At 50.7% G+C, this 17186-nt stretch overlaps 1 protein-coding gene across 5 annotated transcripts; it reads right to left on the bottom strand.

Annotated features, from left to right (window-relative positions):
* Positions 1–275: 275 nt before the first annotated feature.
* HADHB (hydroxyacyl-CoA dehydrogenase trifunctional multienzyme complex subunit beta) lies at positions 276–17177 on the bottom strand. 5 transcript variants are annotated; one of them, XM_058834283.1, is made up of 17 exons: positions 17019–17174; positions 15405–15505; positions 15226–15300; positions 14824–14865; positions 13236–13332; positions 12225–12269; positions 11237–11336; positions 9959–10046; positions 8468–8655; positions 6020–6200; positions 4568–4689; positions 2882–2961; positions 2755–2802; positions 2394–2481; positions 2242–2316; positions 1438–1602; positions 276–819 (listed from the first exon to the last, which is right to left on the bottom strand). In XM_058834283.1, exons 3-17 carry the CDS (start codon positions 15290–15292, stop codon positions 784–786), a joined length of 1422 nt encoding a protein of 473 aa, XP_058690266.1. In that variant the 5' UTR covers positions 15293–15300; positions 15405–15505; positions 17019–17174; the 3' UTR covers positions 276–783. The 5 variants fall into 5 exon arrangements, with proteins under 5 accessions (XP_058690266.1, XP_058690265.1, XP_058690263.1 ...); XM_058834282.1 differs by lacking the exon at positions 17019–17174 and adding an exon at positions 16976–16992; XM_058834280.1 differs by lacking the exon at positions 15405–15505 and having other exon boundaries at positions 16976–17177.
* Positions 17178–17186: the final 9 nt, after the last annotated feature.

Below are 17186 nucleotides of genomic sequence, written 5' to 3'. Positions count from 1 at the left end.
CACAGGGTGCCCAGAGCAGCTGGGGCTGCCCCTGGATCCTTGGCAGTGCCCAAGGCCAGGATGGACAGGGCTTGGAGCAGCCTGGGATAGTGGGAGGTGTCCTTGCCCATGGCAGGGGGTGCAGTAGCTGCCCTTTAAAAGCCCCTGCCCAGTCCCACCCATTGTGATTCCATGATTCCAGAGAGCCAACACCTGGCACCAGCTCACAGCTGCCACCACAGGAACAGTCCCCAAAAGCATTTCAGGTGAAGGGAGGGGAAGAAAACAGCCAGAACTGGGTTTTGTCCTGATTTATTGCAGTTCCATCAGCGACATTCATTTGTCAGATGCAATTTGCTCATTCCAACAGCAACTGGACAGCATGGATCAAACGGCCCCCTCAGAGCCCAGCTCAGCCCCTAGCACTGAACCTGCTGCCCCAAAGAACTGCTCCTCCCCATAGCATTACCTCCCCTCTCAGCCCACCCACCTCCACTGCTTCACATTCTCCTCATCTCCAAATTTAATTCTCCATACAGAGCTTTGGAATAACTTTTGCTCCCCAGTGGGAGAAATCCTGAAGAGTTACCAGAGGGATCAGACAGTTACAAGGAGCCCACAGAGACTCAGAGCCATGTTAACTGTTTCTCTCCTGGAAGTGGAATAGAGCGTGCTCATTAGATAAAAATTACTGGCTGAGTAGCTAAAAGAGATTGATAAAGGCCACAAATCCCCTCTCCAAGAAGGATTGGGTGTAGGATTTATTAGTGCATTGAAATGGCATTGCCAGGCACAGGACGGAGGTTACTGGGGGTAAAGCTCCACGATCATCGCGTGTCCCTGGGAACAGAGAGAGACAGAAATGGCTCATTAACAGAGACCAGACTAATCATTACAGACACAGACCCAGGCTCCCAGGCACAGCATCAAGAATATGAGCTGCAGTGGCCAGACACAAGCTCAGGTGGGCAAGAGGCCACTGGCCCTGGGCTGTGCCAGCTCTGGGGTGGCAGCAGGGCCAGGGCAGTGCCCGTCCCCTGTGCTGACACTGCTGGGGCACCTCCAGTGCTGGGGACAGCTCTGGGCCCCTCCTGACAGGAGAGCCCTGGAGGGGCTGGAGCGTGTCCAGGGCAGGGAACGGAGCTGGGAAGGGGCTGGAGCCCCAGGAGAGGCTGAGGGAGCTGGGAAAGGGGCTCAGCCTGGAGAAAAGGAGGCTCCGGGGGGACCTTGTGGCTCTGCACAAGTCCCTGCCAGGAGGGGACAGCCAGGAGGGCTCGGGCTCTGCTCCCAGGGAACAGGGACAGGACTGAGTGGTGATAAGGGGCTGCCAGAGGAGCCTGAGGGAGCTCTGAACACCCAGCACCCAGAGCTGGAGTAACCAGACAGGATTGCAGAGTCCCAGCAGGATCAGCCCTGCCATTGCTGCCCTCTCCCAGGGGAAGAGGCTGGAGCCATTACCTGCCCTCCTGCAGCACAGGCGGCGACCAGGCCGTACTGTCCCCCCTCCTTCTTCAGCCTGTGGGCAGCAGTGATGACCAGGCGGCAGCCCGTGGCCCCAAAGGGGTGTCCCAGGGACAGGGAGCCCCCCCAGGTGTTGAACTTGTCCAGGGGAGGGGCTCCAACCTGCAGGGACACAGAGGGACATGCTGAGGGACACATCCCCTTGTCACCTGGCTGGAAGGGGGTCATCCCACCTAATCCCGACACCAAGCCTACAGCGGCTCAGGATGGCACATCCAGGTGGCTGATGAGGGGATGAAACCACCCCAAAGGAGGTCCTGCTTCACCTGCAGTCCCTCAGGGAAACCCTGCACAGTGCAAGGACTGAGCCCCTCTCACTGCTATTGACACTCTCCTCTGCAAGGATTGTGGCTCTGGATCTTCCACCTCCTGCCGACAACGGGAACAGCATCCCAAAGAAACGGCAAAAATTGGGATTTGCTGACCCAAACTCAAGGAGCATCACTGCTCCTCACAGGACAGGGCCAGAGTGTGGCTGTGCAGCACCAGCAGCTGCCAGGAGGGAGCCCAGTAACCCCAAAGTGAACTGGAGAGAAAAGTGGGTCCAGAGGAGGCCACGGAGCTGTTACAGGGCAGGAGCCCCTCTGCCATGGAGCCAGGCTGGGAGAGCTGGGGGTGTTCACCTGAAGAAGGCTCCAAGGAGACCTCAGAGCCCCTTGCACAACCTAAAGGGGCTGCAGGAAAGGGGACAAGGGCCTGGAGGGGCAGGACAAGGAGGAAAATGTCCTGACTGTGCCTTACCTTTGACTTCCTGCCCATGTAGTTCTGTGCAAACCAATCTGAATCCATGGCTTTCAGGTTAGCCAGGATCTGCCCCTGCAAAGGAGAGGGTGACATTGCAATAACCCAAAGCAGATGGCTCCAGGGAGCCATCCCAGACTTGGAGCACTTACAGCAAAAGCCTCGTGGAACTCGAACACATCGATGTCACTCAGGCTGAGCCCAGCCCTCTCCAGCACTTTGGGAGTGGCGTAGGTGGGGCTGAAGGAGGGAAGACACACAAGTTTTGCATCCCTTTTTCCAGTCACATCCTTCTCTCTGGGCTCACAGCCCAGCTCTGCCCATCCCTCTCCAAGGGAGGCACAGCCCCCAGAACTATTGCTGAGGGTGCTGCTGTCACCACTGCTCTCCCACCTCGTGAAGGCCTGGAGAGATGCAACATCTCCTGAGGCACTTCCCAAAAACACACCGTGGCAAGAGAAGGCTGTTGTGGGAGCAGGGGCTGTGGGGGGGATGCTCTCCATCTCCACCTACCCCAGGAGCAGCTGGTCCTTGGGATCCTGGGACACGTACACGAAATCCCTGCGCAGGAAAAGGGCTGTCAGTGCCAGGGACAGGAGAAGGAAGCAGGAGCAGAAGCCACTGGAGCAGCCCCTCCTACCTTAGGTAGGCCTTTGGTTTGTATCCCATGGCCAGGGCCTTCTCCTCAGACATGATCAGGATCGCCGACGCTCCGTCGGTCTGGAATGGGCAGGGAGAAGCCGGGTGAGGGCTGAAGGACCTGCACACCCTGCACACAACGAGCCCCACAGCCCTCAGAAAGAGAGGACCTGAGCATCAGCAGAGCCTCCAGGACACCCCAGTATGACAGGGGCCAAAGGACAAGGCTGCTGGACCGAGTGGATGGAGGGATGGATGATCAGTAATGATGCTGAAGCACTTCCTCACAGCCCACAGGCACAATTCCCCTGGTTTCACCCAGGACACAGGTGCCTAAAAGCCCTGCTAGGCATGGGACAAGTTGGTTATCCCAAACACTCAGCTGTCCTCCCAGTGCCATCCCAAAACAGTAATTCCAGGAGGACACAAGCCATATGCTCACCACATGACAAAAATGATCATTGTGGGTTTGGCACATCAAATCATGGAATGGTTTGGGTTGGAAAGGATCTTAAACTGCATCCAGTTCTGCCCCCCTGCCATGGGCAGGGACACCTCCCACTACCTCAGGTTGCTCCAAGTGCTCAAAGTTTTTAGCTTCCATGTATTCTTCATGTATTTGTAGCTTTGCAGACTGTTAAATGCTTAGGTTAACTTCCAGTACTTGTCCAGCTTTCTGTCCCACAGTGAACAAACTCTTATTGATGCATTCCTAAAATATTGGTTAGTCTTGCCTGTTACTTCTTCAAGGACTTTTTATTTTGCACTGTGTAATCACAGACATGCTAAAGGGTAGGAGATGGGGGGGAGAGCTCCCATGGGGCAGAAGCCAGGGGGATTTACTTAACCAACTGCTCTTCTAATTGGACATTACTGGCTGGATATTCTAATTGCCAGGTCTTGTATTAAATGGTACAAATTTAATTCAGGATGTGGCTTTTTGCCATATTCTGTATCTGAAGGCTTTCAAGGAAAGATTTGCTTCTATATTGTCATTCTAATGTTGCCTGGTGAAGTTTGTGTTCTATTTCCAGGCATCACAAGCCCCAGTGTCCATCCTGGCCTTGGGCACTGCCAGGGATCCAGAGGCAGCACCAGCTGCTCTGGGCACCCTGTGCCAGGGCCTGCCCACCCTGCCAGGGAACAATTCCTGCCCCAAATCCCATCTGGCAGTGGGAAGCCATTCCCTGTGTCCTGTCCCTCCATAGCTGGGGCTGTCCCTGGATCCCTGGCAATGCCCAAGGCCAGGTTGGACAGGGCTTGGAGGAACCTGGGACAGTGGGAGGTGTCCCTGCCTGTGGCAGGGGGTGGCACTGGATGAGATTTAAGGTCCCTTCCAACCCAAACCATTCCATGATTCTGTGAAGTTCAGACTAAACCTACTGACTTCAGTTGTACAATGTGACCAATCCCATCCTGGGACAGAATCCCTCCATGGGCCTTTGAAGGATTGACCCTCAGAGAAGCAAAGAGATCAGACAGCCCAAAACTTCAGAGGTTTTGTTATGGATTTTAAAATGAAACAACCCAAATTCACCAGATTTCAATGGAGTTCCAAGTTACAGCTGGAAAATCCAGAAACAGTCGATATTAAAAAGCTCATTCCCAGATGATACCAGCTAAGGGAGGCAGAGGCTCAGGTGGACAGCTCTCCCCTCTGACTGACAGTGCTGGGAGGAAGAATTACCAGGAAGGAGGAGTTGGCTGCTGTGACTGTTCCATAGGGCTTGACAAACGCTGGTTTCAGTTTTCCCATCTGCTCCATGGAGGACGGCCGGATCCCATTATCTTTGGTAACTGTGTCCTTGCCTGGTGAAGGAAAAAAGTACATTTAAACTCCAAAAATCAGCAGTGCACAAGGATTTCATCATCAGGACTCCAGGGAATAAAAAAAAATCAGAAAATTGTGGGCTTCAGGACAAGCGTGAGGAGGGAAAAAAGGAAAATCTGTTTGTGGCATCAGGATACTTAACATGGCTAAAAATAGGACTTAAAAATTGAAGCTACCTCACTTTTCCTCAGAAGACAGCATCAGGATACTTAACATGGCTAAAAATAGGACTTAAAAATTGAAGCTACCTCACTTTTCCTCAGAAGACAGCAAAAACAAAGTGCTGCCATCTGTTTACTGGAAGGAAAAATTACCACATGGGAAAGCCAGTTGAGAAAAGAATTTAAATTTAGGTTAAAAAGCCTAAATGGAGAACTGAGTTTAAATCAGTTTACATTTACATGTTGAGTTTGAGGAATAAAGAGCACTGGGAAAACCCAAACATATCCATCTGCAACGATGCCAACTGCTAAATAAGTCTGCTAAATACCAATTGTATAATGAAGACCACATGGAACTGTGGCTCTACAAGGGAAATTTCTCCAGGATAGCAATTAAGAGTTCCCACATGAACAGGTATTGCAGCAAAGTGTGTCCCCTGGCTCCTGGGGAGTGAGAGGGACACCAGGACAGGCAAAGGGCAGCTTAAAGGTTCTCCCCAGACTGTTTCTCCTCCCAGCAAGGAATGTGAGGCCTGGGGAACTGGAACCTGCCACATTCCAGCTTTTCCCATCCAGTACCCGAGTTATAAGAGTGGGATTTTATTTGGCTGATGTTTGTTGTTGATATTCTGGGGTATAAAGGTGGTTTCTCTTGCCTGCTGGAAGAGCAGGGGGATTCCATGTGCAACTGTCCTGATTTCCTTGCTCTCTCCACCTCATTAGCACAGAAGTGGGGTTGTCAAGAAAAAATTTAGATATGTAAAAATATCAGAGGGCAGGATTAGATGGGACATTGGGAAGGAACTCTTCATTGTGAGGGTGAGGAAGGGTTGGGATGGAATTCCCAGAGAAGTTGTGACTACCCCTGGATCCCTGGAAGTGTCCAAGGCCAGGCTGGATGGAGCACCCTGGGACAATGGAAGGTGTCAGGGCTGGAACTGGGTCATCTTTAATATCCCCTTCCCACCCAAACCATTCCATGGCTCTGTGTTTACACACACAGCTATCCCATTTGCAAACACATCCCTATGCCAGCAGTTTTCCAGGAACAAACAGATCCTGGTAAAACCCACCCAGACCCCCAGAACTCCCCTGGAGCTGCCCCCAGCAGGGAGTATCCTTGACCATGGCACATGGGCACTGTCACCTGGCACTTTGAAGGGCACCACGTCCTGCAGCAGCCCCTCATCCTGGGCTTTCTTGGCCAGCGTGTGGGAGCGCAGGGCGTACTCGTCCTGCTCCTGGCGGGAGACGCCGAAGGCGGCGGCCAGGCGGTCGGCAGAGTGCCCCATGGTCTCGCTGGTGGAGAACTCTGCCACAGCTGGCAGCTGCAGCCAGGCAGGGGGAAAAAAAAAACACAGGTGAAAAAATAAACCCTCCTGGGAGCACACAGAGCTGAGCCCCACGGGAGGGAGGCGTTGGAGTCAGAGGCACAGAGAGCGTGCCCTTATCTCTGACATCCAAGAAAGCACTGAATTTCATATAACATCCTGAAAACAACTGTTAAAGTTAAATAGAAAAACTAGAAGTGTAAATGTGTAGATTAGAAAGTTTTCTTAAGTCACTGGGTGAAAAAGTTAGTTTAAAGTTAGTTTAGAAAGCAGAAGGCAAGATGGAGGATTTCAAATGTTGTTTCTTTTCCTTCTTCTTTCTTCTTCATCTTCTTCTTCTAGAGGTTTTTGGGTAGCAGTAGGTGATTGGATAGAGAATGCCGCAGTGCAGCACTCAGGTGTTGGGTCATTGGGTCACTAAGAAAAATTATTTACTTGGCATCTGTTAATTGGGTAAATGGACACATAAAAGACCTTGCAGAAGATCTTTGTTAGCCATTTTTCATCTTTCTATCTTAGTGCACATAGCTCCTTGTACCTTGTATAGATCTAATGCAGATAAGAGAAGAATAAACAACCAAGTCTGAACAAGAGAAAAAACTGCCTCCCTCTCATCAATTTCAGTTCAAGGGGAGAAAGAACCTAACCACGAGTGTCCTACAGAGACAGGGAGGCCCCTCCCTTCGTTAATTCAGTGCTGCACAATTAACACACAGCGACCAGACCACAAGAGACTCGGTCAAATGTGGCAGAGAACCCATCCCTTTCCAAGATTGTGGAAAAAAACGGGGTCCAGGCTGCTGCTTACTCCAGGGATTCCAGAACTGTGTTGAGAGCAGCTGCCTGTGCATTTAACAGGGAATGCACGACAAAAGGTGACCAGACCCTTTGGGTTCAGCTCAAACACCACATCCTGGTCCTCAAAATTCCTTGTCAGACACCTCCTCATCCAAAAGCAGAGCCCTGAGGTGATTTTGGCTTAGTTTTAGTTCTTCCAGCAGCACCCAGGAAATCCCTGCATGCAGTCAAGCCTGAAACCTTCGTATCTTATGTGGATTTGGGATGTCAGTGTGGTAGATGAACAGCAGGCCTGTGAGGCCCCACAGATTACACTTCAACTTGAGTAACTGTACTTGTAAGAAAACTTGTTAGCTTTCCTTGAGAATGGAATTTTGTAATGGTGAAAAATAACTTGTTCTCCTGAGAAAAAAATTCTAGGACTGTAACTGTTAACAGCACCTATATAAACTATCCAGATACATTAAAAATATATACAAATAATATCTTAAAAAAACCCCACTAACCAGCACATAAACACCTCTAATAAACTAACCATTCAAACAAAATAACAACTAGTTACTAACCAATTAAAAATAAACATGATACCTTTATAAAACCCTCTATATTTAAATATAAAAATAAACCAAGACTTTCCCTCACTACTTAAACAAAAATATATATCTCGTCTGTTTACTATCCCTAACACAAAATCATAGCAACTTGTCAACTCTGCCACACTTAACCTGGGCCCCGCTGCACTCACTAAAGGGAGTGACATGGATGCAGTTTCCTTGTGAAGAGCTCGGGGTGGGAAGGAGGGAAGTGCTGCCCCTTTCCATCCTCAGCCCTCAGTGACCCCAGGACAGAGCAGTGGCTCACTCTGCTCCTGACACGGCCCTGTGGATGCACCTCAGGGGAGCTGAACATCCAGACCCTGGCAGGATTTGGCCAGGAACAGGAATCAAAAGGCATATTTAAGATGTGTTAATCAAATTCATATACTGAGGAGATTCCTGTCTAATACTAAGGGGGGGTACTTCTATTATCTACTAAAATTCCTCTAGAATTTTGCTAGATGATAGAATTATCTATATATATATATATATGTATTATCTATCTATCTATCTATATATATATATAGGGTCTATACAATAGACCCTAGAATTTTTCTGACACTTCAGAATAACCTTTATATTTATGGAAAAAAAAAAATTCTGTAATCTGCAGCACAGTTTGTCCAGGACTTGCAGCAGGAGGTTTTGCACTAAGCTGAGTTTACTGAAGATGAATATGTGGGAAGAAAAATCAGAGGCCCAAATGCTGTGAGATGCATTAATCAGTGTTTTAACTCAAGGCAGAGGACAGAGATCAATCATGATGAACCCCAGGAACCATCTCACCCATTTTAAATCCTCTCCATCAAGGCCAAAAAAATTACCTGTTCACGCTTCCTAAATATCCAAATGCCTGAAAAACAAAAATACCTCAGGAGCAAAGTAGTCAGGACGAATCTTGGAAATGAGGGAGAGTTTCTGGCCCAGGGTCTTGGCTCGGTTCAGGGTCAGCATCGTCTTCCTCATCTTCCTGCTGTGGCGGATGGGGACGTCGGACATGAGCTCCACGCCCCCAGCCACCACCACGTCGCACTGGCCAGCCGCGATCATCCCCACACCTGCAACGAGAGGTGCTGCCAGAGCAGGGATACTCACCCCCAAAGAGCCCTGCCTACTCCTGCATTCCTCCTCTGAGGCCTTCAGAGGCTGGACAGAGTTAAAGGAATGAAGTATTTGTTCCTCTGGTATTCCTACGGGTGTTTATTAAAAGGCCTTCCAAGGATACACCTTGGGCAGTGCAAGAGCCCGGCCGTGGCTCCATCCAAGATGGACTCTGAGCCATGAGTTTTCACACTTTTCTAAGTTTTGGTCCATTTCCATCTTGGGGTTAATTGTCCAATTCCAGCTTCAGGTGATGCAGTCCCATCCTCCCAGACTGCTCTCCTCAATTGTCTGCTATTTACGCTTTTTGGGCCCGAGGCTGTAACGGTGTCCTTGGTCCTGGGGCTGGAAAAGGATTGTTTTGTCTGCCTGAGCTGTGAGGAGAACATGCTAATGCTTTGTATGAAGTTCAGAGTCACACTAAGGCAGTACAGAATCTAAAAAATACGAAAGCTAAAGCTTGAGGCATCATCTGCAGCCCTTGGCCATGGCCAGGTTACATAATGTGAGCTCCTGTCACTTCGCTCCTGCTTGTCCTTGTCACACAAGAGCAGGGAGGGAAGGGCAGCCCCAGCAGTTTGAGCTGCATCTCTGTTTTTTAGCCCTGTTTAGGCTAAGCCAAAGATAAAAGGAGCCCGAAAGGAGCAACTTTCTCACCATGGTCAATCTTTACCTCCCAAATAAACACAGACACTGGGCAGACATGCTGCTGCAGGCCTACAGCAGACACTCAGTTCATGTCACATTTTACTGGCTAAAAAACTTCCACAGAATCCCTGAGGTCAGGAAAGACCTCCCAGACCATGGAATCCAACCTGTGACTGATCTCCAACTTGTCACCAGCCCACTCAGTGTCTGAGTGTCCATGAATTCCCTGGGCACCTCCAGGGATGGGGACTCCATTCTCTGGGTTCTCCTGCCAAGGCCTGAGCTCTCTTTCCATGGGGAAATTCCTGCTGCTGTCCAAGCTGAGCCTGCCCTGGCCCAGCCTGAGGCCATTTCCCCTTGTCCTGTCCCTGTTCCCTGGGAGCAGAGCCTGAGCCCTCCTGGCTGTCCCCTCCTGGCAGGGACTTGTGCAGAGCCACAAGGTTCTCCCAGAGCCTCCTTTTCTCTAGGCTAAATAACTCCATTTTTTCCTCCCATTCCAGCATTTCTTCAGTTGTTTTTTCACATTCACAAGCAGTGCAAGTTGAATAAGGGCTGTACAAGAATTCCCAAGCTCCCTCTCAACCCCACAGCTTATTCTTGCAGCCCACATACCTGTGGTCATGGCCTGGTTTGAGGAAATGCAGGCCATGGTGACAGTGTGGGCCGGAGTTTTGTCAGAGAACCCCGCTCCCAAGGCAGCCTAAAACAACAAGAGTGGCTGTTAAACCTATGGCTTCTGCTCCCAGGCCAGAGCTGCCCCTGCCCAGCACACCTTGCCAGGTGGAGCTGAAGACAAAGATGGAGTTTTCATCCAGTTAATTATGGCAGCAGCTCTTCCCCTCCCCAGACTCTGGAGCAGGAGCTGAGGTCACTGCCGAGGCTCTTGGCCACACTGAGAACAGTCACTGCTCCTCCACACTTTTTAATAAAGAGACAAACTAATCACACCCCTCACATTTAAAAACAACACACCAAAAGAGCCTCCAACTACTCGATATCACCTTATTGGCAAAGGCAACACACGAGAGGGGTGATTTAGAGCACTCAGCACAAGGCGCTGTGGCTTCACAGAGAGCAGCAAATTGCAGAGCAGTGACTCATCTGAGCATGTCCAGAGCAGCTCCCAGAGACCTTCCCTACTTGGGATGTGGCCAACTGGTTGAAAGTTCAGCAGTTGTTCCCAAGTTAAAATTACCCTGCAGCCCCATCTGACTGGCAGGTGACCAAAGGCAGGCCTTGCATTCCCGAGGCTGAGGCTGCACAGGGAGCCCAGGTTACATCATGGATTTATCCAGGTGCAGAGCACAGCAGAGGCTCCAGGTTAGCAAAGACCAGGCTGCCTGTCCCGTGACTCCAGAGGATCAGCCGCTCTGGGGATAATCCAGGAATTGTTTTTTCTGGCTGCTGGAACGAAGGGCAGCAAAGCTGCTCTGCTTCAAATGCTGCGAATGCTGTGTCTGAGCAGCCAACTCAAATGAATAAATAAATCCCACAACAAAGCAAACCCTCACAGCACACTCTGCTCCTCCCAAGGCAAGGCAGCGTTCAATCCAACTGGTATTTAGGAGCTGAGGGATCAGCAATGCTCAACAAAACTTTCCCTTGCAGGGAAGAGTCAAGCAGAGGCTTCACAGCATTGAGATATGAAAATCTGATAAAAAAATGATGCTAAATTAAATCTGTGGCAGATTTCAACAGCAGGCAGAGAATCACAAAATCATCTTCCTTACAGTCCCAATAACTCATTTAACAATGCTGCACAACTACTTCATGCTCTCAAATCATATATAAACAAACAATAATATTGGGAAATCATTTTCAGCAAGGATTTGTCATCTTCAGAGCAGTTGCAGAAATCAGACTCCCAGGGAAATGCTGCATAGAACCTACCTCTCTGGCAACATTACTCGTTTTCACTTCCTGGATAACTGTGCCATAAACAATGTAATCAACAACATCCCTTGGGACACTGGTCCGGGTCAGCAGGCCCCTAAGGAGAGGATCAAAACAAAGGGAATTTGTATCATTTGCACATAAACAATAACCTCTCCAGCATCCCCTTCCTGCCACCTTGGCTGGAGAACAAGGCAACAACAGAACCACAGCTTCTGTCCCCCCTTCAGAAAAAAATCTCATGTGCATGTGAGCCTCTGGGAAGTATAGCTGATTATGGGCTGCTAACAATCATGGTGATAATTTCACCAAAAATCATTACAGGACTTCATTAAAACAATTACCTTGCAGCCCTTACACCCCTCCTTCCACAAAATGGCTCCCAGAATCATCAAATCCCAGAATGGTTTGGGTGGGAAGGGACTTCAGAGCTCATCCAGTCCCACCCCTGCCATGGGCAGGGACACCTGCCACCGTCCCAGGTGGCTCCAAGCCCTGTCCAGGCTGGCCTTGGACACTGCCAGGGATGGAGCAGCCATCTCCAGGCTCCTCTCTTCTCCACAGCACTTTGCCTCTCAACAAAACAAACCCACTGCTAATGGCCCTCAGAGCAGAAGGGACAGGAGGGTTACAGAATTAGCTCAATATCTTTGTCACTTAATCTCCTCTGTGTTGCCCAGGTTGCTTTTCCCACCAGATGTGAGTACAGCTCAACAGCAGCTCTGATCTCTGGAAAGCCAAAGCTGGGAATCAAATTCACTAACATTTGTCACCACCACCATCTCTCTGCATCAACACAAACTACTGAAAACCCCAACAACAACACAAACCCCACTGCTTAAACCACCCACTACTGCAGAGGGAGGCCAGGAAAAATAAAGCACCTGAGCTGTTCAGAGCCAAACCCAGAGTCTTGGCTCTGCAACACTGAAACCTCAGCAGCTTAACAAGAATCCTCAGCCCTTCCAGTGTTCCATTTACTTACTGCAGTGCTGCTCTGGCTAAGTCATGTGGCATCAGATCAGCATACCTGGAAGGTGAAGAAGAGAGGAAGAAACTCAGAGGTGTGAGAAATCAGTGCAGAATTCTCCTGTGAGCACTGAGCAGGAGAACTGGGGATGGATCAGAAATGCTCCACTGTGCTTCTGAGCAAACAATTCAAGGAATTACAGATTGGTTTGGGTTGGAAGAGTCATTAAATCTCATCTAGTGCCACCCCTGCCATGGCAGGGACACCTCCCACTGTCCCAGTGTCCAGCCTGGCCTTGGGCACTGCCAGGGATCCAGGGGCAGCCCCAGCTGCTCTGGGCACCCTGTGCCAGGGCCTGCCCACCCTGCCAGGGAACAATTCCTGCCCCAAATCCCATCCAGCCCTGCCCTCTGGCACTGGGAGCCATTCCCTGGCTCCTGGCCCTCCAGCCCTTGTCCCCAGTCCCTCTCCAGCTCTCCTGGAGCCCCTCTGGGCTCTGCAAGGGGCTCTGAGCTCTCCTTGGAGCCTCCTCCTCTCCAGGTGAGCACCCTCAGCTCTCCCAGCATGGCTCCATGGCAGAGGGGCTCCAATCACTGCACTAAACCCAAAGAAAAGCAGCAGTGATGGGATAAAGAAGCCCCTTCTCCATCCTAACAGCCAGCTGTGGTCCCAGTTCAGCTGTGGGTTTGGTGGCACAACAATCCAGGAAGAAGAGCCTACAGCAGGTTCTTGGCCCCTGTCCTGCCAATTTTGTGAAACTTGTTCCTTCATCTGCTATAGATTCTCTAACTGCTTCCTCTAGACCTGCTCCATGGGGATTCATACACAAAGACAAGCTTCTTCAAAACACATTTTTGCACTAAATAAGCTGGAATAACTGCAGCAGCACAACTCAGGGCACCTCCTGAGCCTTCAGGATCAAGAATAACTACATGAAAATGAACAAGTGAGGTTTTTCACAGAAAGAGTCGAGCATTAACCAAGTCAGGGGGTGTTCTTTGTATTTTACTCCTCCTTGATACTCACGTGGTGCCAGACTGCAGAAAGGGAATGCGGACACCCTCCACCACCACCACATTCTTCACCCCAGTTTTGCCCAAGGTCTTCTTAGTCTTGGGCTGGACTGTGAAAAGAGAAGTGATGGTGACAAGAATATCATTAATTTTAATATAGATCCTGCAAAGACTTCTAGAAAACAAAGAAAATTGTCCTCTTGGTGCATAAGTGAAAGGCAGGGAAGGTAGGACACCTGAGTTGGAACCATGGAGTGGTTTGGTAGGAAGGACTTTTAAAACTCATCCAGTGCCACCCCCTGCCATGGGCAGGGACACCTTCTGCTATCCCAGGTTGCTCCAAGCTCCATCCAGCTGAGCCTAGAACACTTCCAGGGATGGGGCCTATGCCTCATCAACCTCACAGCCAAGAATTTCTTCCTAATGGGAAGAAATTCTCTCCCCAGTGGGAGAGGTTCAAGACAAGGGACAAGTCATGACCCAACATCATTCCACAGGCCAGCACCAGGATGAAACTCCAGCACTATCTGGAGATTCCTTCAGGCTCTTCCCAAAGCCCAGGAGATGATGTCCAGGCCTGTTCCCAAAATCCCAAAGCATGAATCACCTCAGCAACCCCCACAGAGAGCCCAGAGCATGGATCACCCCAACCACTCACTGTGGGCTAGGACTGAAAACTGGGAATGGCTGCTGGGAGCCAGAGGCAGACTGGGAATGGCTGCTGGGAGCCAGGACACTCAGAGGATGAGAGGACTCTGCTGCAAACACTGGTTTGCCTGAAGGTTTCCTTGCTTGCAGCTTTTCAGGAACCCCTGAACCACTCTGCACTCTACATTTCTAAGATTTAAGTGGAACAAGATGTTGTTGGATTTTGGTTTTTTTAGGGCGAGTTTTTTTGGGATACTTTTTAACAGGGAGCTTCGTTTATTTTAGTTCTGTGTTAGGAAGGATATTTTAAAGGCTGGTTAGGGTCTTGCTTTTCATGTTTATTAATATATTATCAAAAGACTTGGCAAGTTTTTTCTAGACTTTTTGTTCAAGTTTAACTCATCATCACTTGGTTTAAATTGGTTCAAATGGTGTAAAATGGCTTTGAAATAGGCAGTTTTTTAATCTTTAAATTAATTTTCACTCAGTTAACAATAGACACGTAAATTATTTTTCTTAGTGACTCAATGACTCAACACTTATGTGCTGCACTGTAACATTTTCTATCTAATCACTTTTTACTACTCAAAAACTTCTAGAAGAAGAAGATGAAGAAGAAAGAAGGACAAGAGACAACACTTTAAATCTCCTATTTTGTCTTCTGTTCTCTAAACTAGTTTAAACTCTAAACTTTAACTTTTTCACCTAGTGACTTAAGAAAACTTTCTAATTTACACCTTTAAATTCCTAGCTTTTCTATTTAAATTTAACTGTTGTTTTTATGGTGTTGGATGAAATTCAGTGTTTTCTTGGATGTCAGAGCCAGGTATCAGAGATAAGGGCACACACTCTGTACTTCAGACTCTAACACAAGACTCTGGGAAAGGGAGGCAGCTTTCAAAACAGCCTTGTCTAGTACAGACCCTCTGAGATTCCTGGTGCTTTCCCCTTACCTGCAGCTTGGAACTGCGAGGAGCAGCTGAGTGATCGAGCAACTGGAAAACAAGAGAGGGAAAAAAGCCAAAAAATAATGTCAGAAACAGTTCTGGTCTCTGCAAGAAGGGTTAAAAAATCAAAAAATAAAGAAAAACATGGTCACTGTAAGACACCTGACCACCTGTGGGGTGGTTTACTCTGTTCAGAAACTTGACATATTTTCTGTTGACTGTTAATCAAGACACATCCCCATATGACATGGGAATGGACAAGGCAAGCATGTAATTAGGGATGAAAAAATTAACACTGTCAGCCTTTTAAAGGTGTGAACAGGGCAGATTCACATCCCAGCATGCATTCCAAACCCAACACTTCAACCAGAAGTTTATGGCCCACCAATGAAAGCTAAAGGTACTCACGGGCCCCGGCAGCCCACGCTGAGGACACGGGGAGGTTCCGCAGGGCAGAGCTCAGCATGGAACTCATTCTGGAATCTAGGGAAAGGCTGGGGTCAGTCCAAGCTGCTCTGTCCGGGACAATCCCACGGGAATCGACCTGCCTGCCTCACACAGAGCCACAAGGTGAGGGGCAGACACACCAAGGACAGCAGCAGCAGCACAGGGAATCGCCTCCCACCACGCTCCGTGAGGAGGATGGGACCGGGAGGAGCCTGGCTTGTGGCTGGGGCTGCAAATGTGCCTGTGAATAAATACTGCCCAGTGAGCTTCTCGATTCCCTCCCAGGAACTGCTCCAGCTCTTCCCACTGGAAAATTGTCCCAGTGCCCAGGCAGCCTTGCTGCCAGCAGCACCTCCTGACGCAGTGTCCTTGGCACCCCTGCCCCCCTGTTAACCCCTGGTGCCAGCCTGAGGAGCTCCTGCTGTGCATCCCCATGGCAAACAGAGCAAGTTCATGTCCTCCACCCCCAAAAACCCCTCTGCAGCTTTCCCAAAGCACATTCCAAAATCGGGTTTCCCTACAAACAAACCCTCATCTGCAGGTTTTATTGCCCAGGCCCTCACAGCTCCAGGTCTTTGATTGATCCATGCCAACATTCATCTCCCTCTGTCACACTTTGGGGTTTCAAATCCTAGCACTTTCCCTCCCAAAGTTTTTTCCATGGAGGACCACAAGAGCACCCACAGTCCCAAATCCAGCCCTCTGCAGCTCCCCAAAACTCAGCACAAGCTGCCAGTCACCCCCTTGGACACCTCCCAGCTGCAGCTCCACACCTGGAACGTGCCCCGCAGCATTCCTCCCTTCCCAGCCCACAAACCAGACCCAGGCTCCTCCTGCCAACAAAGATCCCAAAACCTGACCTTTCTGAGGCATCCTGCTCCTCCTCCACCTGTGCCGACCTCCCTCCCGGCACCTGATCAAGGCTTTTCTCTAAACTTCCCCTGCCCAGCTGACAGAAGCTTTTCGCAGGTATAACCTCCTCCTCCTCCTCCCTCCCACACTGCCCAGCCATCTCCTCCCGATGCCCCCTCCGTTCCTGCCCCCCAAAAACGCCCCCAATCCCCCCATTTTCGGCAGCCAGTGCTCCCCTGGCACCCCAAGGGCTCAGCCCTGCCCGCACAAAGGGCAAAGCTCCTTCCAGAGCCTGCAGGATTTGCCCGGAGGCCACGATCCTCATGAATCCCTTCCAACTGGGGATAATCCACAGTCCCACGAACAGCCACTAATCACTTCCCGTCTCCACACACCCCGTGAAACCTTCACACCGCAGCACCTCACTTTAACCCTCATCCCCACCGCGGGACTCCCATCGGCTACACCCCTGCTTCCCTCAGCCGCCCCCGAACGCCCTCATCCACCCGGCTCCGACTCCCGACCCCTCCATCCACCCAGGACCAACCCCTCGATCCCTTCCGACCCCCCTCACCCTTTCCCAGCCCCACCCCGTCCATCCGGAACGAGCCCCGATTCCCCTCACTGTTCCCCCGTCCATCTGGGACCGACCCCCGCACTCCCTTCATGCTTCCCCCGCCCACTGAGGGCCGACCCCCGATCCTCTGCTCCATCCGGACCGAACCGCCCACTCCTTTCCCCGGGACCGACTCCCGACTCCTGTCACCCTTCCCACACCCCGTGCGTGCAGGACAGAGCCCTCATCCTCCCTGTCCGCCCTGTCCCGTCCCGTGCGCCCCGTCCCGCTCCCTCCGCTCACCTCGGCCCTCACCCCGCTCTGCCGCCGCGGCGCAGCCACTCACCAAGGGCCCCGCACCCCCTCACCGTGCGGGCTGCCCGCAGCACGCCTGACCCGCACCGCCCCTGTGCAACCGCTCCGCAGCCCCTTCTCGGCCTCTCCCGCAATCCGCTCCCGCTCGGCGCGGACTGAAAACCCCCGAAACACGGCGGAGAGAGGAGGAGAGGAAGGC

Source organism: Poecile atricapillus, chromosome 3 (assembly GCF_030490865.1).
Source record: "Poecile atricapillus isolate bPoeAtr1 chromosome 3, bPoeAtr1.hap1, whole genome shotgun sequence".
Lineage (NCBI taxonomy): Eukaryota > Metazoa > Chordata > Aves > Passeriformes > Paridae > Poecile > Poecile atricapillus.
The sequence above is the reverse complement of the archived record's forward strand: the minus strand, read 5'-3'. Positions and strand labels throughout refer to the sequence as shown.